This window comes from Gavialis gangeticus, unplaced genomic scaffold (genome assembly GCF_001723915.1).
Source record: "Gavialis gangeticus isolate Ggan-Ray unplaced genomic scaffold, GavGan_comp1, whole genome shotgun sequence".
Classification (NCBI taxonomy): Eukaryota; Metazoa; Chordata; order Crocodylia; family Gavialidae; genus Gavialis; species Gavialis gangeticus.
In genome coordinates, this window is record NW_017729004.1 from 64,535,487 (window position 1) to 64,563,409 (window position 27,923).

At 40.3% G+C, this 27,923-nt stretch overlaps 1 protein-coding gene across 2 annotated transcripts in view; it reads right to left on the reverse strand.

The window, feature by feature from the left end:
• THSD7A (thrombospondin type 1 domain containing 7A) overlaps positions 1 to 27,923 on the reverse strand; it is a 686,730-nt gene that overhangs the window by 6,088 nt on the left and 652,719 nt on the right. For both annotated transcript variants that reach the window (XM_019508490.1, XM_019508491.1), the window contains 8 exons: positions 27,633 to 27,750; positions 23,722 to 23,867; positions 20,822 to 20,996; positions 15,549 to 15,722; positions 14,380 to 14,475; positions 10,535 to 10,617; positions 9,940 to 10,150; positions 826 to 913 (listed from right to left, as the gene is read on the reverse strand). In XM_019508490.1, the coding sequence (XP_019364035.1) occupies positions 826 to 913; positions 9,940 to 10,150; positions 10,535 to 10,617; positions 14,380 to 14,475; positions 15,549 to 15,722; positions 20,822 to 20,996; positions 23,722 to 23,867; positions 27,633 to 27,750 (1,091 nt within the window). The remainder of the gene's footprint in view (positions 1 to 825; positions 914 to 9,939; positions 10,151 to 10,534; positions 10,618 to 14,379; positions 14,476 to 15,548; positions 15,723 to 20,821; positions 20,997 to 23,721; positions 23,868 to 27,632; positions 27,751 to 27,923) is intronic.

Here is a 27,923-nt window from a genome sequence, read left to right on the forward strand (position 1 = left end):
AAACTGAGAAAAAACCTGGAACTCACCACTCCTGCAACAGCCTCGGGGCTTTGCAGGGGCTCATGCAGAGCCCCCCACATGGTACAGGGCAGCAGGGGGAAGCGTGGCTCACCTCTTGCTGGCAGCAATGGTGAATGCAGGGTTTTTCTCTTTTTTTTTTTCCTTAAAGGTCCAGAGCTGTGGTGGGGGGTAGCCATGGTGGGGGCTGGGCAGTGGAGGGGGAATCAGGGGAGTTGTGCAGAGCCCCCTATGCAGTGTGGGGCAGTGGGGGGGCCACAGGGATCGCCTACCACCCAGCAGTGAGTTGGGGCTTTTTTTTTCTGAAGTGCTGGGAGCTGGGGCAGGTGGGGCAGTCACTGCCAGGCTGGGAGAGTGGGCAGAGGATGGGCCTGGGTGATTCAGAGATTTGGCAGCAGCTGAATCTCTGAATCAGATTTGGCTGAATCAATTCAGGACAATGATTTCAATCACCGGACAGGCCTCATGTCTATATGGTAAACTTACTACACCTGGTAGTGGTGCATACATAATGAATGCATAACTGCATCCATTGGGACCTTGGGTGGACTGTTACCCAACACTGCTAACTAGCTTTCCTAAAGTATCTTTAAGGTAGACCACATATAATTCCAGGCCTGAAGAAATCTGGTTAGCTGAGCAACTACAGAGAGATAACTGCCATTTGGGGGCAAAAGGACATGAAAATCAAACTATGTGGTCTGTACAAAAACTACTCATCATTCCCACATGTGAACAAGATTCCATGAACTGCTCAAATTACAGTCCATGCACCTGTTTTTGTTTAGGAATAATTAAAGAACTCACCAGGCTAGATAGATCATAGAAACAATAAAGATGAGTAAAACAAATGCACCAGCAGCTACACCATAAACCCAGGTCTTCAGCCTGCCATCTATAAGGAATGAATGTTAGTCATTAGTTTGCACATTAGTCTTGTTGATTTATAAGCTTTGCTATAAGTATTTGTTGCTAAAAATCAATACATGTATAGAAACAATTAATTATGCATAAACAATATTAAGTTACTGGGTTACAGCTTGTATTTAAGACATTTCTAGTCTGCTACGCTGGAAATTAGGCATAGCAACTTTGGTTTGATTCACAAATATACACAGCCATATGATTTGTTACTTTGAGCATCAGGCTACTGAAGAGAACCAAAATTTGTTTTCATATTGTTTTCAATTTTCACTTATGTATCTTTCATTTGACTTCCTGCTCATCAAGATGGAACAGATGGAATAGGGGAAAGTGTGTGAGACTGGATTTCACTCATTAAAATGCAACCCTTTGAAGTAGGTGGTAATGAATAGTGCTGTAGGGTGATTATAATGGTAAGAAGTCCCCACCCAGGAGAAATGGGGAAGCATCTTTTATAGGATCACTTAGATTTTGATCCCTCAGCCCTAATAGCACTACTTTCAAACTTAACTTTTATTTTAGAAAAATAATCTGCTTGTTTTCACATAATTTGCTATTGTATTTGTGACCATCTTACTTCATCAACAATCTGTCTAAATGTGCAGTTGTTCTCAGAGTTGCACACCTAGAACATCATATTTCAAATCCTGCCAGTTTAGCTGCATTTCTATCACGAGAACCCCTTCTTCCCTAAACAAAAGTCACAGTTAAAACTGGTCTGAAACATAAATGGAAATACATTCTGTCTGTTGCTTTGTTTTTCAACACAATGAGGTATATACCAAACTTATTTCCCCTGACCTGAAATAAGCACTAAAACCCTATACAGGGAAAGATGGCCAGTCTAACTCTCTGCTGGGTCTTGGTTTTCTACTGCAGTCTTATTTGACTATGGAATTCCTGAAATCTAAAGACAGAAGATGACTTCCTGATTTGAGACAAAAGGATGGATTTCAGTAAAGGTCTGAGAAAAGGAATTCTTTATTCATGTTTCCCCCTTCCTTTTTTAAAAAAAAGTTTGATTTTTGACTGAGCCTTAGCTTCAACCAGTTCAGCTACTCCTAAATTGAATCGTATATTTGCAAACAGGTTGTTGTTTGGGAGAATGGACAGCAGATGCACCCATTTTTTTTGTTAATGCACATGCAAAAACTGCCATTCAGATTTGGATTTTTTCATATAGTGGAGGCCAAATTCCTTAACTACACTTTATAAATACCTCACAACGTCAAGAGTGATGGTGAGTTTAAAGCATGTCATGGCATAACAAGACTCATAGGATAGAACAGATTAAATTCTGTCCATCCCATTCACACAATATTATTTCCAATATTGCACCAAGCTAGTAAAATTATGTGGTCATGACTTATTAATATCTTTGTAGACCCAGAATGCTATTTTATTGCCAGTTAAAATGGAAGTTTTTACAGCTTAACAGTGATGAATGTAATGACACTGATTTTTGTTTCATAAACCTCATAGGAACCTTCTGTGCTGTTGCATAGGTAGATGCAAGTTTTATATCATCTAACGACCCATGAGCTTGCATTCATGCAAATAACCTGATTGAGATTTAATTAATACAAAAGAATTATAGGTGGATTAGTGTAATAACATTTTACAACCTGAAGTAATGAAACAACTGATCCATTAAACATGGACTGAGAAAGTAGATTTGCCCTGACAGATCCAATTTTGGAAGTGATGGTGATTTAAGATATCATTATGACTAGTTCAAGTTTTTCTCTCCTTGAGTTGTTTTTGTTCACTTGGGCATCTTAAAAAAAAGTGCACTTTATTTTCATTATAATTTTCATGTTTAACTTTTTTTTTTTTATGAGAAAAGGAAACCTCTTCTATTTTCTGATATGTAACTGGGTTTAGTCTCTATTTATATAATGGCACCAAGAAACTTCCAATAAACCATGAAACATGATTCTTTAAAATATAAGCTGAATTATTTTGAGAGACGGGAGGATTGCACAGACTGGAACAAAAATGACCTAAACATTCAACCAAAACTACAACTGAAAGGAGCACACCTAAATCTTTCAGAGTTCATATATTTGGTCGCTTGTTTTTCAAAGTTGTTCATACTCAGCTGATTGTCACCAGGAGGGAAATAACTAAATTAACATGATAATGTTTTCTTTTACCTGTGGTAGTGGTTTTTCATTTGTAGTAACTGGCATTTTCTTTCGACCTGAAATTAGGAAGTTTGATCTCATAAAACTTCCAACTATTCCTTAATCATAAAAGGATAGTTGACCTTGGGATGAGTTTCTAGATCCTTATTTGAATAGTAGTCATTTTGTTCTAAAAGCACTATACAGGGACTTGAACATAGAGATTTAAAGAAAAAATCATTATCAATGAGTAGCATGAAATACTTTCTGAAAACTAAAAGCATCCTGAACCTCACATAAGTTTCCTGTTGGGCTCAAGGTCTAATGGTGTTTATATTGGAATATTTTTCCTTTACTTTGATATTATGTTTTAGAGTCCCTCTACATGTGCAGGTAAAGGTGCAACAGGATCTACTGCACGATCCACACATACTTCCTGCCATGCCACATGTGCATGGCAGGAAGCATTATTATGGGATCATGCATTTTCCATCGTGCTTTATTGCTGGCACACAGGGAGTCTTATCCCAGGCTCCACCTGCACTGGCAGGAAGCAAGTTCCTGTGGCTGGTAGACCCTTCACCAGGGGGATTGCCACCTGTAGGGTCACCTCATTCACCACTGTAGCTGAGAGAGGCAGCTGCTGCGATATCCGATCTGTGGAGCACACCTGTGGTGGAAGATCACAGCAGCTGCTGTCTCCCAGGCCAAGTGGTGTGTGGAGCCCCCCAAACAGCTGGGAGACTGCAGCTACTGTGATCTCCCAGCCGTAGGGGTGCATCGTGCACCCCTGGGGCTGGAAGATAGCAGCAGCTGCAGTCTACTAATCATGGGGGGGCTCCATGCACCCCTGGGAGTGGGGGAGATTGCAGCTGCACCCCATGGCTGCTGGACTCCAGCACTGGCAGCTGTGGGATGCTGGGTCCCTGCACTGGGGGATGCTTCCAGGACCCTGTGTTTGCAGCTATAGGATGCTGGGTCACTGGCACCATGGGGCACTGCTGGGACCCAGATTCCACAGCTTCTGGGTCTTACTGTTACTTAAATTGCCATTTGCTCAAATTATGAGCAAGACTTTATAAAGGGGGATAAGGCAAGGTGCTGTGTTTACTGATTACATGAGTTAGACATCGAGGTTCAGACACACCATTCGTACAAACACACACAAAATCATCATACACATCATTACACACAGGCATACATATACACAAAACAACCACTGCATCCACACATACCAGATATAGTTACCAGCAATAATTGCTTAATATCAGCCCAGGGTGGTCAACCCAGGCTTATTGCGTAGATGATCATAATTTGAAGACAGCAGATTTGAAGGTAACAGCTGGAGCAGGATGAACAGATGCATCTGTGCTCTGATGAAACAGCAGTAGAGAAAGAGACTCACACAATTTGGCATTTTTAAAGTGTTCTTTTATAAGAATTGACATCCTTTGTTTCAGTGCTTTGGGGTTTTTCCATACTCAGCTTTTGTTTTTGCGGTTGTTTTTCTTTTGTCTGCAGCTTATCTCAGCCTTGGAGTGTTCTTGCTGCCCGTCTGGCAGGATGGGTGCATTCCTTGTCCTCGTTATTTTCTTTGTGCCCTAGGCCTAAAAGGGATTCTTCAGCCATTCGATAATTAGTTTACTGACTGGTAACTTACATTTGGCATCGTGTTGCTTACATAGACAGTTAAATCTTCTTCCCCTGCCTCCGCCATTCTTTTCCCATTTACCCTTGTCCACACACTCATACATAAGGGCTATACAGGGTTCATTTACTTATGTTAAGCAGAAGGATACAAAATGGAGTTTTTAAGTTGCTTACAGGACAAGACTAACATGGTTACATTTTGCTACCATTACACTCTATGTTAACATCAGCTACGTTAGTTCAGTTCATGCTACCTGTCCCCACTTTGACCCTTCAAACATTAGAGATGAATGGGTCAATACACTACATTTTTTTGATAAGCAGATATTTTGATTTAATTGCAGTTTTTAAAGTTTTGGATTGATTTTATTTAACAACACAACACATATAATACGTGACAAGAAATAAACATTTTATTATCATAAACAACATTATTATAGGGTGCAGCATGATATTAAGAATAGCCATTTCTGAAGGAGCCCATTGTGTGAAGATGTTATACCAATGATATGTAACATTTGGCTTATTTTGAAACCTTCAGGATTTTTTTTTACCTAGATGCAATATAGAAATACTGTGCACTTGTGTGTTATTATGACTAGCCATCGTTAATTGGGTTATTTGCAAATTTTGCATTAGAAGGTTGAGCAGGTTGTTTATCTGACTTTTATGGAAACATTAAAATTTAGCAAATTGTTATTTTTCATATCTATATTTTGAATAATTTGTTTTGTGAAATAATACGTGAAAAATGGAGTTTGAATGACAGTGATAGTACACATACATTGCTGCATGGGAGGAACTGAAGCATTTTTTCCTTGTTAAATAATTTGTTTGAGTCCTATTAAAATACAGTTTGGTTGTGCTATTATTCAATTTATTTTAATAATGTGGATAGTTTGTTGCTCTGGAATAAACAGGGGTTTTTCAAGAATGGCAATGTGGGATATATTTATTGATAATTAGTTCATTTACTGTATATACAATGACTGACAATTTTGTTTTGGTTATTTGTATATTTGCCAATTAAGTGAGGGGTTCAAATGTGCTTTTTTTGAACAAATGGAAGGGTTATGAATGACCATAATATTGTTGGGTGTGTGCGTGGTAATGTTTGAATTATCTGCATACTTAGGAGACTAGTTAGGGAGGTTACACACATTTTTGAAATTAAGGGTTTACTTAACAAAGCAACCCCCCCCCAAACAAAAAACCCAAAAAGCAATAAGCAAAGTTAAGTTAAAATATTATGACATACAAATATATTAAAAATAGAAAAACACAACAACAAATACAAATTAACACTTGTTTTTTTATCAGTGTCTAACAGCCACTGGTCTTTTAGTTTATTAGTGTCATTGGCATTCTGTGGCTTTTAAATAAATTTAATACATTAACTTTCATACACCACTGAATAACTTTAACTGAAATACATGTACCTATTTTGATTTTTTTTAAATTGTATTTTATATACCACCGTAGTAAGATAGTTAATGATACGCACTAGTTTAATTTAACACTTTTATTTTTAAGGTCTTACCTAACTCTTAGTTTTTCTTTTGTTAACAGATTTTAACCATAACCCTTTTTAGGCTACAGACTTTAAATTCGTTTTCATTAGTGGCCTCTTCTTGCCTTCCTTTTTGCAAACCATTTTATTAGCAAATCTTAATTTTATTTATTTATTTATTTATTTATTTATTTTACAGCTGCACACTTTGTACTGGCCTTGCCTTTTATAAACTAAAAACAATTTTTGTCTTTTTTTCTTCTTACAGACACAAAGTTCAATAAGCTTTATTTTAGCTTCCTTTAAAAGATTAGGGGTAATGAACTGCACACCACACACAATTCCTTCAGAAAAACTTTTTTTACCTTAAAAAGGAACCTTTAAACTATGCCTCTGCAGAGAAAAAACAAAACATGCCTCTGATGAGCTTACTGCTTTTTTTCCTGCCCAGAATAACTCAGAGTAATTTTGGGCACTGATTTCTATTTACAATGCTGTACCCTGATGTTTTTTAAAACGAACTGTTATACTTCTGTTACAATTTTAATTTTTTAGGCCCTTTACTGTTCCTGGAGGGGGGCAGGAAGAACCAAGTTTCCCCTTACTTTCAATTACAAATTTTCTGCTACTGCCTGAGCAGATGTTCAGTAACATACCTTGTTTTTTTCGTGCCACCGGCTGCCTCTATCTTTTTTTTGGCACACAGGATTCCAAAGTATCTGTTTTACATTTTTTTTATTCATCTTTGCTTTTTTGAAGCTGCACTGCCTGCATAACACTTTACCTTGCCATAACTTACACCTTACAAACTTTACAGAAATGCTCTTGTAACCATCCATAAAAGACTATAACCCTTTCCAAGGACCCTGTCATTTACACAGCCTTTCCAGCAAAGAGATGACTTTTTTTGCTCTTTTTTAGCTTTTTATTGCAAACACAACAGGAGGTTTTTACTTAATTCCAAGTGGACCACAGCATGTACTCATGTCCACTACTCTGCCTGACCCAGACAAACAAAGTTTTCTGGTCAGCAGTAACAAACTACTTTTTCTGCACAAAACTTACAACCCTAGTTACAATTACCATACAACTTTACCTTACTACAAGTTTTAGCTAACCCCTTTAAAATGCCTCCTAACAGTTAGGCAGAGGAAGAGATTTTTCGTAGCTTCCCATAAAACCCACATTGCTGCAGCTTCCTTTTTTATGGAGTGTGGTGGTATATAATATATTTGCATATAGTTTTTAAATTTGTCTTTTAAATCTACAATGGTATAGGCACCTGTTACTGCCTGCTTGGTCCATGGGCTATGTTCAAATTGCTGCAGCACGTGATTTAAAAGACTCATATCTTGCAGATATGGAGGCAGGGGATCTTTGACATCTTTCACATCTGTTTTACTTTTTACTGTTTTTCTTTTGAACATCTTAACTTCTGTCTCCTTTATTTTTTTTACTGCTTAAATTTAGTTACTGGTCATTATTATTTAAATGAAGTATATTAGTTTGTAAAAATGTGCCAAAAAGTCTTATTTTTAAGATAATCAAGTCCAAAAAAACCCTTAAACTAAAGCAACAGACCCCTGTTTATAGGCAGTCCAGACTACCCTGGCAGTCCATAACCCACAGGTGGGCTTTTAAGTATTTACAACCCACAGGTGGACTTTTCAAGTCAAACAAATTGTCTGAATATCCAGATACCCACAGGTGGGCTTTAAATTTTTCAAGTCACAACAAATTGCCTATCTTCAGACATTCCTCTATTTTTTTAATGTGGTCGGTCTCACCCGAGACAAACACATACACAGACAAAACTTACTATACAGATAACATACAACTGATTAATAACTGCAACATACAAACTTATTCACCCCCACATGCATTCGCCACCAAAAATGTTACTCAAATTGCCAATTGCTCAAATTACGAGCCAGACTTCATAAAGGGGGATAAGGCAAGGTGCCGCATTTATTGATTACATGAGTTAGACATAGAGGTTCGGACACACCATTCATACAAACACACACATATCATCATACACATCATTACACGTAGGCAGGCATACACATACACAAAACAACCATTCCACCCACACATACGCTAGATATAGTTAGCAGCAATAGTTGTTCAATATCAGCCAGGGTGGCCAACCCGGGCTTATTGAGTAGATGATGATGTTTTGAAGATAACAGCTGGAGCGGGGTGAATAAATGCATCTGTGCTTCAATGAAACAGCAGTAGAGAACGAGACTCACACAACTTGGCATTTTTAAAGTGTTCTTTTATCGGGATTGACGTCCTTTGTTTCAGTGTTTTGGGGTTTTTCCATACTCAGCTTCTGTTTTTGCAGTTGTTTTTCTTTTTTCTGCAACTTATCTCAGCTTTGGAGTGTTCTTGCTGCCCTTCTGGCAGGATGGGTGCATTCCTTCTCCTCGTTATCTTCTTTGTGCCCTAGGCCTAAAAGGGATTCTTCAGCCATTCATTAACTAGTTTATTGGCTGGTAACTTACATTTGGCGCCTTGTTGCTTACATAAACAGTTAAATCTTTTTCTCCTGTCTCTATGCCATTCATTCACCATTGACCCTTTTACACACACTCATACATAAAGGTGATGCAGGGTTCATTTACTTATGTCAAGCAGAAGGATACAAAATGTAGTTTTTAATTTGCTTACAGGACAAGACTAACGTGGTTACATTTTACTACTATTACACTCCACTCTATGTTAACATCAGCTACATTAGTTCAGTTCATGCTACGTAAGTCCCTTTAGCTGTAGGACTCCCAGCCCCAGCTGGACATGGTGCATCCCTGGGGCTGGGTGGGAGCCTGATTAGGTGACTGGGCTTCCAGCTACTGGGAAGCCCTGCTACACATGCAAATGTAAGCTGGATACCAACCAGCTATAAAGGTAGTACACATTTTTGAGGTCTAACTTTATAGCTGGTTGGACCATTTTATGGAGTGTTAGGTACTTTGCACATGTAGCTGGATCAGTTAATTGTGCAACTGACTGGTAAATTGCGCAATACCTGTAACGTGTGCAGGTGGCCTTATGCAGAAAAATAGTTTCCACATAACACTACTTGCTCAGTCATCCCTAAAAATAGAAGTTGCTTTTTGTAACAATTTAGGTCTGGTCTATGCTGAGTACTGAGATCATTTTAGCATTTGTTAGTTCCTGGATCTTGACAGAAATGTGCTTATATGGGAAGACTGTACCCTTAATTTCCTCTAAGGCTAAGACTGTTTTAGCTGTCCCAGTGGTAGGCATGGTGACAGATTTTAGGCAGTCTTATGCTTCTTAGATAGTAATTCTACTTTCTGACAGTTATATCAGTACTGGCTATGACTTAGACATGCTAATTTAACATTCCAGACTTTAATAGTTGTTAGGACTGCCAGATACTCATGTTGAAGTTCCCTCTATAGTATTTCTATTTGCAGTTTTACCATGAGAACATCTTATGAACTGTCTTAACGAATGCCATGGGAAAAAAAAAATCTCTCATTCATGTAAGGTTTAATTAAATATACTGATGCAGCAGCAGTGCAGGTTAGGAGTTACGTAAGCCTCCTTTTTTGTTCAATCTACACAGATGGCTGTCTTAAATGTTCAATGACTTTCTTTCTTGAAATCAGAAACATTTTAAGTGCCAAACCCTGTAGAAATACTTAGCATCAACAACTGTTCATTTTATGACTTCACCTGGTCCAAAAGGCTGCAGAAACCAGGTCCTTCCCCGTCCTGACTGGTTACTAGATGGCTGGGTAGGGTTCACAGCTCGACTTGTTTTCACATCTCCCTTTTTGTCCTCAATGGTGGGGATCACTACCACTGGGATGAGAGTGCACTGCTCAAGTGTGCCATCTGAGGACATTACTTCAGTGTATCCTTCTTCACAACTGCACGTTCTAGTCTGTAGGGAACAAGTGTTTTTACACCGTGTAGCAGAAAGCTCTGATTGCTATAAAGTATGACAACATAGATGACTGGAACTGGAAATTGCTTTGAGTGCCAGTATGGAAGGCCACTATGCATGTTTGTATGGGATCTTCCCAATCAAAACAATGCTTTATTCACAGAAATACAGACAAAGGGACTGAGTTTGATTTAAAATACTAGGCTACTGAAAGTTCTGAAAATGCTTCAGAACTAATGACATAAATGTTCAAAATCATCTGAAAACTAATGAGAGGCCATTGACTTCTTAAATATATTAAGGCCTTGTGTTGTAATGTATAGTAAATGCAATGGAAGAGGATAATTTGGTATGTTTGTCTTCCAGTGGAGTGGCACATACCTCACTACAGTAAGAATGGGGTTCACTGCACGTTGGGTTACATGACCTGTCAGCATCTGGTTGGCGCATCACTAAACATCCCCCTGTAGAACAGAAAATCATATTTTGACACAATATCACCTCAACCTAGTAAAACTACTGGATTCAGCCATGAAACTGAACTCGACACAGTGTCACATGTTAACATTTCATCAGTACAAGGACTTTGCTTGCTTAGGTGGATTTAAGGTGTTACTATTCTACAAAGTATGGGATAATGTTTTTCTACATTTTCCATGTTTTTGTTTTAATAGGCAGAATACATCATTTATTATATATATGTATGTACACACTAGAAGAGATTTTTGTAGGCTGTTTTTAGTTTCTGGATTGTTTAGTTCACTAGATGTACATAATTGTGTTCATGACAGTGTTTTTGTTTTTATTTATATGTTAATTATATTTATATCCCACCCTATCCAAAAGACTTAGAGCTTCTTAATGCTTTTTGTAGCTTCAATGCTTAAGCAAAAGCTATGAAAAAAATAAATCACATTTTTGTCTGTGTATTATGACTTTTGCCCATTAATTAGTCTCCAAAGGAGAAAAGTCTTTCAATCTGTAATCTGTTATTTGGCTTTCATTGCTCCTTCAGACTTTTAACACAATGCTGAGATGAAGAGGTAAAGCCTATCCTTGGTTCTCTCATCTCTCAAGAAGTCACCCTTCTTGGAGCTATTACCAGATGTTCCGAGGAGAAAATGTCTTAGGGAACTGAGAATAAAATGAATATTGAGACTTTGACAGCAAGACTTGAGTGAGTGGTCCCAATACTTTTCATTTTATTATAATTGTTTACACTCATTGCAGATTTATATACAGTATAGAGTTATTGATATGAATCAATGCAAATAATCAGGCTTTCATCATCATTTCAGCCAGGCTTCTTTTTATTTTATTCAGAATCGAATGTGTATCTGACAGATGTCTATCCTACAAAAGAGGGATCTGTATCCATTAGTTTAAAATTTTACACTTAAAGTCCAACTGTTGCAAATCAGACTCTTACACAAGTTGAGAATGATGATGAAATTCTGAAAAGCAAATTTTAGTATTACTGCAGCAGATGTAGTTAGATATAGCCACATATTAAAAGGAGGGCTAATGAAGAATGAAGGAATTGTCTTAAGAAATTTTACCCAGCCCCAGAAAGTAAAATTGTGTGACCTTGCATACAAGGCGCATGCTTGTGCACACCCATGCAATAAAATATCAGTCATCCAGGGAGCTGCAGAAGGAAAGATCTGTCTCATCACCCTTTTCATTTTGAATTAATGAATCTGTAAAAACAATACCTCAATATAAAAAAACCTATTCACAATAACTATCATGTGACATAATAAAAATAGAATCTTAGGTGGAAATAAACACAAACGCAAACACAATTTACCATAGAGCGAATATATCTAAATAAAATATACTACTTCACAGCCAGCTGAACAATAGCCTGGCCAGACATTTTAGACAGAAGAAATATATTGGGTCTCAGCCACAGTTTGTTCTTGGATTATCTTCTGCCCTTATAACATATACTACATCCCTCTTATTTCTCAAGAGGCTACTGTTCCCAGGCAGATTTTCTGAAGGGAAAATGTCTTAAGGGACTGAGAACTGAACAAATATTGAGTCTTTGATATCAAGATTTGAGTGAGTGTTCCCACTCCTATTAGTATAAGTACAAATCTTCATGTTCACTGCATTGTGCAATGTTTACATACAGTTATGGTTATGGATAGAGGTTTACCAAACTCAAGGAGGTGACTGGCTAATTTTGCAGGCGGATTCTAGCACCAGCCACCATTTTTATGAGCTAAGTACAATGGGGGACTCCCCTCCCACACCTCTGAGAGGCCCTGGCAGTCCCACTCTCCCCAGAGATTGCCATGTGGCTTCAAACTGTAGCTTAATTACCCTGATTAATCCTGGAGATTCAATTAATCCATGCTAAATAACATGTGGATTAATGGCTTTCCCAGGCTTAATCAGGGTAATTAAGCCATGGTTTTGGGCCATCCCCATGTGGCAGGCTCAACTATTTGGGCAGGCTCACTGCAAAAACCAAAAAACTTATTGGCAAGCAGAGAAACCCTGCAGTCTTGGTGCACAGGTGGCAGGATGGAGGGTGGCAGGGGGAGAGAGCAGAGGCAACTTAGGGCAATTGGGATAGATCCTGGATGATTTGAAAAGGGAAAATATAGTGCCCATCTTGAAAGGGAAGAAGGATGATTTGGGGAACTACAGACTGGTCAGCCTCACCTGAATTCCTGGAAAAATCAAGAAGCAGGTTCTTAAGAAATACATTTCTAAGCATTTTGAGGGGAGGAAGGTGATTAGGAATAGTCAACATGGATTCACCAAGGACAAGTCATGCCTGGCCAAACTGACTGCTTTCTATGAAGAGATGACTGACTCTGCAGATGTGGAAAGAGCAGTGGATATGATATACCTTGACTTTAGCAAGGCTTTTGATACAGGATCCCACAACATTCTCACAAGAAAGCTGAGGAAGTATGGATTGGATGAATGCATTGTAAGGTGGATAAAAAAACTAGCTGGATCATTAAGCTTAACAGATAGTAATAGTCTGTAGTAGTCTCAATAGCTAGTTGGCAGCTAATATCAAGTGAAATGCCCCAGGGATTGATCCTGGCGCTAGTTTTGTTCAATATATTCATCAACAAAGAAGATAGGATGGAGTGCACCCTCAGAAAATTTGCAGATGCCACCAAGCTGGGGGGAATAGTAAATATGCTGGGGTGTAGGGCTAGAATTCAGAGACATAGATATATTGGAGGATTTAGCTAAAAGAAATCTCATGGAGTTTAATAAGGACATTTGCAAAGTCCTGCACTTAGGACAGAATAATCCCATGCACCAGTACAGGTTGAGGACTGACTGGCTAAGCAGCAGCTCTGTAGAAAAGGACTTGGGGGTTACAGTGGACAATAAACTGAATACGAGCCAACAATGGACTCTTGTTACAAGAAAAAAACTGAGGGTTGGATTTAATAGCAGCCTTCAGCTACCTGAAAGTTTGTTCCAAAGAGGAAGGAGCAAGATTGTTCTCAGTGGTGGCAGATAACAGAATAAGGAGGAATGTTCTCAAGTTGCAGTAGGGGAAGTTAGGTTAGATATTAGGTAAAACTTTGGGTAGTAAAGCACTGGAGAGGCTACCCAGAAAAGTTGTAGAATCTCCTCAGAGTTTTTTAAGACCTGGCTAGACAGTACTCTGGCAGTGATGATATAGTTGGGGATGGTCCTGCTTTGAGTAGAGGGTTGGTCTCCTGAGGTCCCTTCCACCCCTAATTGTCTATGATTCCATGATTCCATATTGTATAAAATAGAAAAATATGTTTTTCTCCATTTCAATGTCTCTCTCTCTTTCTCTGTGTGCATGTGTAATATAGTTCTGTACATAATAGGGAAATCGATTACAATTTGAAATTCTAGAACCCGGATGATGAAATTGTAAGATGTAAAATACTTAGTCCATGGTAAGGAAGGCATTATTTTGCATTCAGTTACTCTTAACTGTCATACTGTGGATGGTCTTTCAAGTCCTATTTTGTAAGAGACTGATGATCCATAATATGCTAAATACACAATCATGAAACAATGGTAATACTGTGCTAGTAACTCTGTAGTACTATTGGAAGATGCAATATTTGACCATTATTTGCAAATCTTTTGGGAAAAGCAGCAATATTTCCACTCAATTTTATTCTTTCTAGACCTGATTGACTTCTGTGTTAGGAAAAAATAACATAACATAACATAAAAATAACATAACTTGAGTTATGAGTTACCTGTAACATTTAAACCATCTGATCTTTGGCACCACACTGTCCTAGAAGAACCCTTCCATGGGCTAGCCATCCATTTGTATTCATAACACTGGCCATCTGCATATAAAATACTGACACTTAGGGCTTTGTTAAAAAAAATTTCTCTGGACAACACCATGCTGCCTACCATTGACTGCCAATTATTTATAAAGAGCACACATGTAAATAAAATTCCAATTTAGAAAAATGAAACACTGTTATAAGCAAACCTTATTTGGATGATGATTTGGGGGCTATTTCAGATAATGTAATATATTAAACAACTCAGTAGTAACTCAGTATTTTTTGAAGGCTGTGTACAGGCTGGGTTAGGTGCCTGATGGAAGAATCACCCAGTGCCAGGTAAGTCTCAAAACTCTAGTTGGAGAAAAACACAATAGCTGCTGTAGGAGGAAGACCACCTTCCTCCTCACATTTTAGTCTAATAACCTTATGGTTAAAGCAGTTATCAGTAAGCAGGGGAACCAAGTTCTTGGCTCTCCTCAGTCAGAGAGAATTTGAAACTGTCTCCTGCTTTACTACAAAGTGCTATAATGTCCAGGCCACGGCTAATTATTACTCATAAAATTCTCCAGACCTTCACTTAAGGTTGGCTCGCTTGACCTTGCAATTAACAGTAATTGGACAAATTGAATAAACAGCACTGCATTAATGGAAGTATAGGCCCAGGCTACAGTATCCCTTCCAGGGCAACCACCATCTCACTGATCTAAATACCTTCTGCCTTATTCTTCTCCCCTTGGGTGTCCTTCCAGAAGATAGAATTACTATTTTCTCACAAGTTTTGCTATGCATAAACAGCAGTTACTCAGTAAAAAAAAACAAAACAATTAATGATATTTTGAAAAAAGTGCAAAATTTAAAAACTTATACTGGTTTAAAAATACTGTTAGAAATGGGCAAAGATCTTGGAAGTTTTGAGTAAAATTCCTAAACAGCTTTTTATACAATTATTAACATTTTTAACATTTTTTTCAGTAACTAAAATTTGGCTAAGAAAAAAATCAAATGCTTGATCTTTTTTAGTAAATACATGTTTATCTTGATTTCTTCAATTAATGGAACATAATACTGCTCTTATCTTACCTTATAACAGTAGAAACCTATCTCCTGTGTATTTCATTACTCACCACTACATGATCTTGTTTCCAAAGCCTGTTCTGGACAAAGATGTTGGTTTTCCAATTCCTGAATGATCACTGCCCGGGAGCGAACTTGTATCCCCCCAAAACCAAGATCTTCACCGTTAACACAAGTCAGCTGACAAAGACTCCATTCTGACCACTCCTTCAAATAACAATCACCTGTCCAACATCAATGATATAAGAAAGCTGAAGATGTTGCTACAACAAAAAATTGGAATGTTAATTATAAGAGCTGTATAAATTTGATTCAAATTGGCCCACTTACCTCTCCCTCAACTGTGAAGGACATTCATTTTAGATTCATACTTACCTTCATTCCAAGACAAAATTATTATAATATTCCTATTTCTATCCAGCAGAAATGATTTATCAGGAAATTTAAGGTGACACAAATTCTTATTTATGCTAATGCATTCCAAGAGTTTGTAGTATTAATATGTCACCCTAATTTTGGGCCTCTGATTAATATTACATCCAATGATTTAGCTTTCAAAAAATGAGAGGTAATGTATGTTCCATCTTAATTGTGATGTAAACATGATCTGTAGGATAGCTTTTACCTCTTCTTGGCTTGGAAAGAACATATCTTGCTAGTTGCTAAGATAACAAATTGTTTCATAGTCTGTACTGGTTTAATAAACAGACTGTTATCACATAAAAGCATTGAGGAAATGACCAAACTGCAGGGAACATTCTTTGTTCGGAAGTGAATGGATTATGTGACCTGTGAGTTCTATGATAAGAGGAATCTGAAGAATGTTATCCAATACTTCAAGACAAAAGAATAAAATCTCAGTAGCCTACTTATTGGCTTTACAGTCAATGACAATCTGAGTCATGGTATAAAGAAATTTTTCTAATCATTCTGTGTAAAAGGTAACTAGAAAACTAAAATATACAAAGAAGGACTGAATGAACATCTTCAACTTTAATTATTTCAGCAAGAGGGTAATTAAAAATTCATGTTACCTTAAATTTGCTGATATCAACTATAATCATCATTGTGTTAACCAGATGCCTGATTAATGAAGGACTTTTATTTGCCCACATTAGAAAATCATATAAAGAAATACATTATTGAAGAAGTGACACACAGATAATAGGAGGGCAAATAGTTTGTTTTTGGAAACATTAGTTATAGTGTATCATTAGCACATTCGCCACAGGGCAGTTATCCTCATTGGCTAAACATGAGATGGCTTGAGCAAAGGTTGTTGCTCAGCAGTTTAAAAACCAACCAAGAATTGATATTTTTCTTAAAAATATGATTAACAAATCTTAGATCACCTTAGTTTTCTGATTTTCTACAAGAAAGTGAAAATATGTAAAGACAAAACATAGGATTAACTAAAATATCACTGCATTTGGGAAATCACAGCTCTCTCTACTCTGCATAGTCAATAAAGTTCCATGAAACTTGTAATGTCTTTGGGCAAAATATCTCCATGGTCCACTACTGTGTAGTGTGATATATGTCAACCATTTGCAGGGGTATCCTTCCATAGCTCTTTCAAGTGAATGGGATTTGCCATTTGTATGATCCTTTATATGATGAAAGGTTCTATTTATAAATAAAAGTGTTAGGGCAAGGACACGTATAACATAGTTTCATAGTTTCTAGGGTTGGAAGGGACCTGAGCAGATCATCTAGTCCGACCCCCTGCCATGGCACAAAGAGCACTGGGGTCAAATGACCCCAGTAAGGTGGTCATCCAACCTCCTCTTAAAAACCCCCAGGGTGGGAGCCTGCACCACCTCACTTGGAAGCTGGTTCCAGACTCTAGCCGCCCTGACCGTGAAGTAGCGCCTCCTGATGTCCAACTTAAACCTTCCCTCCGCCAGCTTGTGACCATTGTTCCTGGTCACTCCTTGCAGCGCTCGGGGGAACAGGGACTCCCCCAGCGCCTGCTGATCCCCCCTAACCAGTTTATAACAGGCCACAAGATCCCCCCTCAGCCTTCTCTTTTGAAGGCTGAACAGGTTCAGGTCCCGCAACCTTTCCTCATAGGACCTACCCTGCTGTCCCTTGATCATACGAGTGGCCCTCCTCTGGACCCTCTCCATGCTGTCCACATCCCTCTTAAAGTGTGGCGCCCAGAACTGGACGCAGTACTCCAGCTGCGGCCTGACCAGTGCCGCATAGAGGGGGAGGATCACCTCCTTGGACCTGCTCGAGATGCATCTGTGGATGCACGACAAGGTGCAGTTGGCCTTCCTAGCCGCCTCCCCACATTGCCGACTCATGTTCATCTTGGAGTCAATAATGACTCCCAGATCCTTTTCCACCTCCGTGCTGACAAGAGGGGAGTTCCCCAGCCTGTATGTATGGTGCCGATTGTTCCTCCCCAGGTGCATCACCTTACACTTGTCTGTGTTAAACCCCATCCTGTTCTCCTCCGCCCATCCTTGTAACCTATCTAGGTCCAACTGTAGCCTGTTGCTCCCCTCTATTGTGCCCACATCCCCCCACATCTTAGTGTCATCAGCAAACTTGAACAGGGTGCTTTGCACCCCCTCATCCAAATCACTGATGAAGATGTTGAACAGGGCGGGCCCAAGGACCGAGCCCTGTGGGACCCCACTTCCCACGTCCTTCCAGGTCGAGAAGGACCCATCCACTACCACCCTCTGGGTGCGACTCTCTAACCAGTTGGCGACCCATTGGACTGTATGGGTGTCTACGCCACAGTCCCCCAGCTTCCTAATGAGAATGGGGTGAGAGACAGTATCAAAAGCCTTCCTGAAGTCTAGGAAAACTATATCCACTGCCACCCCTGCATCCAATGATTTAGTGACCTGGTCGTAAAAGGCCACCAGGTTGGTCTGACAGGACCTGCCGCTGATGAACCCGTGCTGGTTGCCCCTGAGCATGCAGTTCCCTGCTGGCCCCTCCTGGATGTGTGCCAGAATAATTTTCTCGAACAGCTTGCCCAGGATCGAGGTAAGGCTGACTGGCCTGTAGTTCCCCGGGTCCTCTTTCCTCCCCTTTTTGAAGATGGGAACCACGTTGGCCCTCTTCCAGTCCTCCGGCACCTCTCCAGAGCACCACGAGTGTTCATAAAGCCGCGCCAGGGGACTTGCAATGACCCCAGCGAGTTCCTTCAGGACTCTAGGGTGAAGCTCATCCGGGCCGGCTGACTTAAAAATGTCCAGCCCCTCCAGAAGCTCCCTTAGAAACACTTAGAACAGTTTTGATATGGTTTAAACCTGAAATGGACAGACATACAAACAGGTTTAAAGCTACCGGAAATGGTTAAAAAAATACTGGAAAATCTCTTTTGAACAGGTTCCCAGTGCACTGGGTCAGTGATTATATGTGGACATGAAGACTTCCATGACACAGGTTTGGTTGGTTCTCCAGACATCCCAAACTGCCTTGCTCCTCACTCTCCCCTTTCCCCCCACTGCTGGACTGACTGCTTTGATATGTAGCAAGAACTCTGTTGCCCTCTTTGTTCCCTTTTGTTGGCACTTTTTTTTAAATCAATGAGTTCCCTTATGCTGCTTGTTCAGTAAAAGCTCTCTAACATCCAGCTGTGTCCTTACTCTCTATTTGACCACATGCTCTAATTATGCCCTCCCTCCAGCAACTGGAAACCCAAAAATGTGGGTCCAAGCCTAGCCCCCCACCCTACCCCTCCCTATGTCAGGCAGCACTTGGAAAACTTCAGTCAATTGCAGACAATTAAAATGTATGGGACTCATGTTTGGAAAAGAAGGGATTGTAGAAAAGTGAAAACTCCCTCAACCACAGGTCACCTACCTCTGGGAACTCTCAAACTGTGATTACAAGCACCCACCCCCAGCTAGACCATTGCGAGGCATGATGGGCTGTGGGGTCATTATCACTCCCTAGCATCAGAGCCACAGCACTTCACAGGCAATTGGAAATTGGTTCCCAATCAGTGATATTGGGGATGCTTGTGTTTTCTGTGTCTACAGCCTTATTTTAGCAGTTGCAAAAAAGTATGTTTTTTTTAAGAGATACATATATAGTAGAACTCAAACAGTTACATACTTTTTTCCTTTTCCTTTTTACATCATATAGACAAGTGTTTAATTTTCAGCAAAACCTTTGCAATTCATCTTTAAAAGCTGTTATCATCTATTCTTCTTAATTCAGTTTTCCCTACTGAACAAATGGTATTCATGCATGTGTGACATGATTGGTAGGGAGACGTGATTGGTAACTCCAGCATCCGATCCACCTGCACTAGCAATAAGGATGATTGGATCTGATGCTGGATCAGCTGTTTGGCCTTGGAATGCTGCTGCTACTGTGAGCCTTGTCAGCTACAGGGCTGGTAGCAGGTGGTGCACCACTGTGGCTGAGAGCTGATGAAGCTCACAGCAATCCCTGTGCTGCCCCTGCTAGGAGCCTGACAGCTAAGGAGGATCACAGTGGGGGTGCAAATTAAAGGGGAACTTGGAGGGTGGGGCTGACCCCACCATGAGACAAGAGCCCCCCTGTAAGAATTGAAAATCATAACCTGGCGGGGGGGAGGTCTCTGACTGGATTGCTCCTTCACTTAGGTGGACTTGTTAATCAATGAACCAGTTTAATTTTTTTCCAGACTACCCCAAGAGTGAAAGTGCAATTTGAACCCTTGGGCAGTGTTCTCCAGGCTGTCCCCACTGCAAGCCCTGCAGCTGATGAAGCTCACAGGCTTCTTCCCCTCCCCCCCCCCGTGAGCTCCACAGCTGATAAGGCTCATGGGGGGCGTATTGGGGGGGGCGCAACCAGGAATGCTGCCGCTACTCTGAGCCTTGTCAGCTGCAGGACTGGGGGTCCCATCAACTGAGGGGTTCTCAGCCCCAGGAAGACCCCTGGCCACACATTCAATGAATGTTGTGATAAGAACAAACTACATAGTTATTACACATTTTTAGTGGAATAACTTTGTATTTTAGTGCTATTTTATCACCCCACTAATTGGTTGAATGTGTAGCTGGGTCACAACCTAAACATAATTAACTGGTTAATCACACCTTAAGTGTAACATTTAGATGGGGCCTGAGCATTGCTTTTCTCTAGTCACTACATTTGTATTAGAATCGCAAGGTAGGAATGTCCAGTCACTATTAAAAAATTCCTACTGAAAAGTATTTCTTTAAGTTTGATGGGTCAGTGCTATATAAATATGTAGAAGATACTTAATAGCTTGTGGCTGATCATTTATCTTTGTTTTCAGTTGTATATAACACCTTATCTTAACCAGCCTGACATGCAACTACCTTTATCTGAATAAGCATGTTACCTGGACAAGGAACGGTGCAAGCTTCTTCAAGTACCATCTTCTTATGGCCATCAATAATAGGCTCTATTTCTCCACAAAACTCCTCATCCACTACTTTACCAATATCTTCAGTGGATCCATCATAAACCACACAGGAAATGTTCCGGATTCTTGTCCCCTCTCCACACTGAGCATCCTGAGGAGGAAAGAAATAGAAATGTTGAACAGAAAAAGCTAGCCTTCATTGGTTACACCATCAATACTTATTCTGATAAAGTAGCAATAATCAATCATTGTTTTATGCCAAAGATTTGGAAAATAAGCTGATTTACATCCTGTAGCATACAGTGCTTGACACAGGAGTACTTTGAGATGAAAACTAGCAAGGCAATAGAAAGGTTTTACAAGTATGTCAGACAAAAAAGGAAGGCCAAGGAAAATGTAGGTACCTTAGTAAATGCAGAGGGCAATCTAGTAATAGATGATGCAAAGAAAGCTGAAGTATTTAATACCTTCACAAATAATGTCAGCTATCAACTTACAAGACCAGTTAGCAGCAGAGATAGGAGAGGAGATAAGCAGGGTTTCCCATTTCCCACAGAAAAACAGGGATTCCTCCCTTTACCCAAAGAAAATGTGCATTTTTCATGTTAATGGAAAAACCCATGGATTTTGCACTTTTGCAAAGAGGAAAAGCCATAGAGAAGGTTATCAAGGAATCTGTTTCTAAGGACCTGGAGGAAAACAAAGTGATCAAAGAACAGCCCACATGGATTCATCAAGAGCAATTCATGCCCAACCAACCTGAATTCTTGCTATGACAAGGTAACAGGCTCTGTGGATGAGAGAAGACCAGTGGGTATGATATGCCTCGAATTCAACAATATTTTTGGCATTCTCATTATAAGCTAAAATAATAAAGCCTAGATGAAAGTATTATAAGGTGAATTCATAACTCAGGCAGACTCAGCATGATCCCTTTGGTGACCCATCATGGTATGACCTCCTGGGTGGCTCAACTCAGCCTGACCCATGAGTGATCATTATGTTCAAAGAGCTGTCAAAAATGGCTCAATGTTTAGTTGTGAGGAGGTAGGGCTTTCCAGGTGCCTGTTCTCGGTCTAGTGTGTTTAACATCTTTATTACTGATCTGGAGGATAGGATTAAGTACACGCTTATCAACTTTTCAGGAGATAGCAAGTTGGGTGGAGTTATAGGCTCTTAGGGCATCTATACACGTGCTCCAGGGTGGAGGGGTGTTTTAACTAAAGCTTATTAAATGAGCTTTAGTTAAAATGCCCCTAGCTGCCATTTTGAAATGCAGGGACGCCGAATACATGTGACAAGGAGGCTGCTGGAGCATGCTAATTAGCACACATCAGCAGACTTGAAGCAGAGTTGATAAATCAAGTGCTCCAACATGTGCCAATTAGCACATGTCAGAGCAGAGCTCCACCACATTTATAGGTGCCTTTTGAAGGGTAGGGTTAGGTTTCATAATGATCTTAATGCACTGGAGAAATAGTCTGAAATCAATCAAATGAAATTCTACATGAACAAATGTAAAATCCTGCACTTCGAAGGGAACTATTGCATGAGCACAAACAGACTGGGGCCTGACTGGCTGTGCTGCAACACTGCAGAAAAGGATGTGGGATTACAGTGGACTGCATACTGAATATGAGCCAACAATGTGATCTTGTTGGAAAAAAGACCAGGAGCATACTGGGCTGTATTTATAAGTGTCACTTGTAACTCAATGAAAGTCGTTCTTCTACTCTATTTAGTACTGGTGAGGCCTCATCTGGAGTGCTGTATCCAGTTTTGGGCTCCTCACTTCAAGGAAGATGTGGGTAAATGAGAAAGAGTTCAGTGGAGAGTGACAAAAATAATTAGAAGTTTGGGAAACATGTCATGAAGAAAGGCTGAAAGAACAGGTTATTTCATCTGGAAAAGAGAAGACTGGGGATGGGAGGCGGGAAGGGGAATTGGAGAGCAGTTCTGAAATACCTGAAGGGAGGCTATAAAGAGGATGGAGATAGACTTTTTTCTATGGATGAAGGGAACAGGACTAGGAATAATGTCCTTAAATCACAGCAGGTGAGATTTAGGTTGCATATTTCTCATGAGAATGGTTAAGCTTTGGAATAGGCTACTCAGACTTTGTGGAACTCTATCCTTGGAAGTTTTTAAGAGCAGGTTAGACAAACACTTGCCTAGGATAGTCAGAGATGATCCTGCTATGAGGTGACCTCCTGTGGTTGCTTCCAACCCTATTTTTCTCTGATTCTATGAACAATCCCTAATCATTCTAGAGGGACCCTCAGTGGGTGTCAAAAAGACAAAAACAAAACAAACACCTATGCTGCCATATTTTGACTGCTCTGACAATTAAAAATAATAGTCCTAATGATGAATAACCACTGGACAGAATTTAAAAAGTCACCTGCAGAAGGATTATTTTAGCCATTCAGTAAATCAAACAAAAGAAAAGTACCATATTTCACCCGGAACCCACCACCAAGTCCCTAACAAAAAGATTGTCTTCCCAACATTTCATGGAAGTGAATCTCAGAGCCACAGTACTGTTACAGAGAACTCGAGCACATCTGTTAACCACACGTCATAATATCATATACAAAAATATTTTCTGGATTAAGGCACTCTCTTACATAGGTAGGTGCCGACCAGTTATTTTACTATGGAATTATAGCTCAGATATCACCGTTTACGTCTGTCTTAGAATAATACGGTCAGCTATAGAAAAATATCAATGCTAAAAGTGACAACCTTTGTTATGTTCTTGGATACACAGATACTGCATACAATAGTTAACCATTCTATAAAGTTATATGTGCACATCACCAACATCCCTGAATGCAGAGAACAGAGTAACATCTAATGTTCATTACAACTTTTACCTCAACTTTGCACTCAGCCCACTGGCCGTACTGCCATCGGTAACAAGGCTTTACTGGACAGGGTTTGAATTGCTCCATCTGAGAAGGACAAGGCCTCCCATCACCCTGGAAAGGCTGATTTACTGTTCTTCTTCGTATCATCTTTCCTTTAAAGAAGAGAGAGTGATATAAGCAACTTTGAAGTGGATATATTTATTTGTCTGTTTCAATCCCTAAAAAACTATGAGTACAATTTACTGTTACTATACTTCTGACAAAGTGGACTATAGAGCAAACCTGTTGTCTCATGTCCGTTAGGTGGATTTTTAGGTTTCCTTGGATATGTACTATCTACATCGTTATTGGTATGTACTGGGTGTAATACAATACAATCGTCGATTAGGTTTGATTATGTGTTGTTATAACAGAGTAGCAGCGGTAGCAATAATAATAATTTATTATTCAGATGCACGAGGAAAAACAAAAGGTACCACTTTTTGATTTACTATTTTGTTCATGGGATCTCTACTGAAACATGGGAAACTAAAATTTCATATATCTGGAGTTCTGTTGCTAGAATGGAATTATTAAGACTCTTAGTTCACTACATTTTCATTGCATTTAATCTAGAAGTACTTTCAATTCACAAGATGCTAGTTGCCTGAGTTCAGCAAACAGAGGGAGCTTGCCACTTTTGGTCTTTGTTTCCCTGGGTATTATCGTAATGCAGAATTCTCAGAGGACAGAAGCATTTCAGACCAAAAGAAAATCATAATGTCATAAAAACACTGGCACTTCAAGGGATATCTTCAAATATTGCTGTTTTAAAGCACATTTAACTGTACATTTACATGAACAATGTTGAACATGAAACTAAGTGACTCTGGGAGCCACTCTAATTAAAGCACAGCCACATCTCATGTATCAGCACCCCTTCATTTAAAAACTGTGGTGGGGATGCTTGACTAAAGCTTGTTCGATGAGTTTTATTTCAAGTGCTCCCACTGCCATTTTTAAGTGCAGGGACACTGATACATGAGATGCAGGAGGCTGCTGGAGCACAGCAATTGCGCAGCAACTGGAATTCCAGCATGTCAGAGCAGCCTTGCTACTCGTGTATAGGCACCCTGAAAGCCTGAGGGCAGAATTTCATAAGAGAACAGGAGTGCTTAGTACTTTGGAAAATCTGGCCTTGGATTTCCATCTTGAAATCATCTTGTTTCTATCTAAGCAACTAAGAATTCTCCAATTGGATATCCTGTAATTTATGTGCAAAGGATTCAGATATAAAAGTGATGAGGACCAATGAATGCTTATAAATAATCAAATACTACAGCAGCAAGCTATTGACTGTAGTAACAGAACAACTTCATAGTTGTAATTGCATTCTGCTTTTAGACTTACATTTTAGGCCTACATGTCTCAGAGAGGCCTGAGGAACATAATATGATACGCAAATCTTGCCTATGTCTATCCCAACCATATCATTGGTCCAATAGAAGATATCACCCATGAGTATTCTTACCTCAGAGGCAGAAATAATCTTTTATATGTTTGGACACTGCTTAGCACAAATGCATCCCAATCCCTTATGTGGGATACCAAGGGTGGGATTCTGTTTACCTTTGGCCCCTGGCACACATTACACAATTAACTGGTTAACTGCACCATAAACTTAGACTGGTCGCACACACTAAGTAGTTATCATGCCATAAAAATGTCCATCCAGCTATAAAAAGAGCCAACCAGGCACAAAGTTACTGAGTGAAAATACGTAAAACTTTATAGCTGGTTTCTGTCCAGCTTTACTTTGAATGTGTGGCAAGGCCCTTTGAGTATCTACGTGGTAGTTTTAATACTCACATGCAGGTTGCAATTCTGTTCCTGGACATGTTACCCTGCACACATAGGCAAATATGAACACATGTACCAGGATGCAAATCCCTAAAGCAAAATGGTAGAGGAGGATGGCCTTCCCAGGTTTTAGCTCTAACTAGTCACTTGTCTGGGAAGTAGAAGAGCCCAGTTATAGACTCCCTTGCCCAGAAGGAGTTTGAACCTACCTCTATGTGATTTCCTAACACAGTACTAAAATCACAATAGAACAAGTCAGGCATTATTCAGAGTCAGCTCTAGTGCTCCTTTTGAAGCTAAGCCACCATCTCTTGCATTTAATATAGTCATTGGAAAAGTGGACAGAGGCAGCACAGTGGGCAAGTATCTCTCTCTCAGTAGGAGCAAGGGTTTGGCTAGAACCCAGGCCCTCTCTTTTCCAGACCAGCAGCCATCTCAGTGAGCCATATACCCTTTACCTTTTTTGTTTCCTCCTGGCCCAACTCACCTCTCTTTTGACTGACCAGCATGCCAACTTTAAAAAGGAGTGCTGGAAAGGGAATCTAGTATAATGTGCGACTTGTGGCATGGTGGTTAGAGTGCTGTGTTGGGATGGCAAGTCCAAATACCCTCCAGGCAAGGGGAACTAGAACCTAGGTCTCTCATTTCCTAGGCAAATGCCCAAACCACTAAACTGTTGGGGATAAAACAGAGAGAAGGGTCTGCTACCCTCCATATTCCACAGAGTCTAACATCCCCTTAGTAAAAGGTTTGGGACTACCTACATTTCCAGAAATTGGACATGGGTGCACATGCATGTGACCATGTATATGCATTATGGGGGGTTAAACTTCCAAGAATCTGACACAATACATTTAATATTTTTGTTGTTAATATTAATTGAAGTGATGCAGCCATCATATTTCATGGAATATAAGTTGAGGCTTGAAGCCCAAATATTGATCCTTACATTTCTACCTCGACTTATACACTGTATACATGGCCCAGCTCAGTCCGCATGCAGCTTCCAGGCAGGGCTGCTGCTGCCACTGCTGCAGCCACCAGGGTACTCAGCTTCCCTGGCATCTAGCAGCTCTTTGTCTCCCAGCTGAAGCGCTTGTGGCATCAGGTAGGGAAGAGGCAGGGACAGGGGAGCTGCAGCACACAGCATGGTGCTGAGGCTGGCAGGAGTGCTAAGCCCATGGTTAGGGGGGTGGTGGGAGTGTGGAGCTCAAGTGGGCAGGGTGAGGGTGTGGATGCATATGGTGTGGGGTGTGAAGGAAGGTGGGGGGTGTGGGGGCTCCCCACAAACTCCCCTCTATGTTGCACAGCTGCAGCAGGCGTTCATGGCCCATGCTGGTACTGCTGCCCTGTGGCATGTGGTTCTGCTGGCACTTGGATGTCACTGGGGGAAACTGAGTGCATTGGAGCTAGCTGTCTCCCTGCTCCCTACTTGCATGCGCTGGCAAGGAGTGCAGCCTGCCTGGCCCACCTCTTTCGCACTTCTCACAGGGACAGGGCTTGGCTGGCTTGGCCCAGGCCGTGCCAGCCCTGGCCCCTGCAAGCAGCGCTGCCTGGGCTGCACCAGTCGAGTGCTGAGCCCAGCCCCTGTGAGCAGCACAGTCTGGCCTGCACCAGCCAAGCACCAAGCCCAGCCCTGGCCCCTCTTGTGGCACTGGTTTCACACATGTCCACCCCTGGGTGTCCTGCCTGCAGTGAGGGTGCACAGGAGCTGGTATAAGTCAACTCCATATTTCTGATCCAAAAAGTTAGGTTGATTTATACACCCAATCTATAAAAATCCTAACTCTTTTGATACACCGTGTTGACCTATACACCATGAAATATGGTAACCCACCCTCCCTCTCTCCCCCCCACCATTACTGGAACATGAAAATGTCCCCATCTGTATCTAACATGCTAAGAATGACCAATGTCTCATGATAGTCTCATATGTCATTCACCACATCTCGTTTCTATGTTCAGTGGCAGACCTTCCTGGCAAACTGGTGTGAGCTTTGGATGTTTTAAAACAAAACAAAACTAAACACAGACTGAAAGATATTTGCCCTGAAGATATTCCAAGAATGGTAACTAACCTGTAAGGCCACATGTTTGAGAGCATTCAGACCATGGAGACCAGTCAGAGAGCTGACAATTAACAGGACATTCTACCACACAAGAGGTATTCATCTGCCATGTTTTTTCCAAGCCAAGCTAAAATAAAAGATGCAATTGTTAACATGGAAGCTATGACCGGTCCCACCTGCATAGCCTACCTTACTGAGAATCTAGGAAAGCTGAGATGAATTTATGCTCGATTGAGGATTTAGTAAATTATTTAAAAGAAAGGAATATATATATATATATATATATATATATATATATAT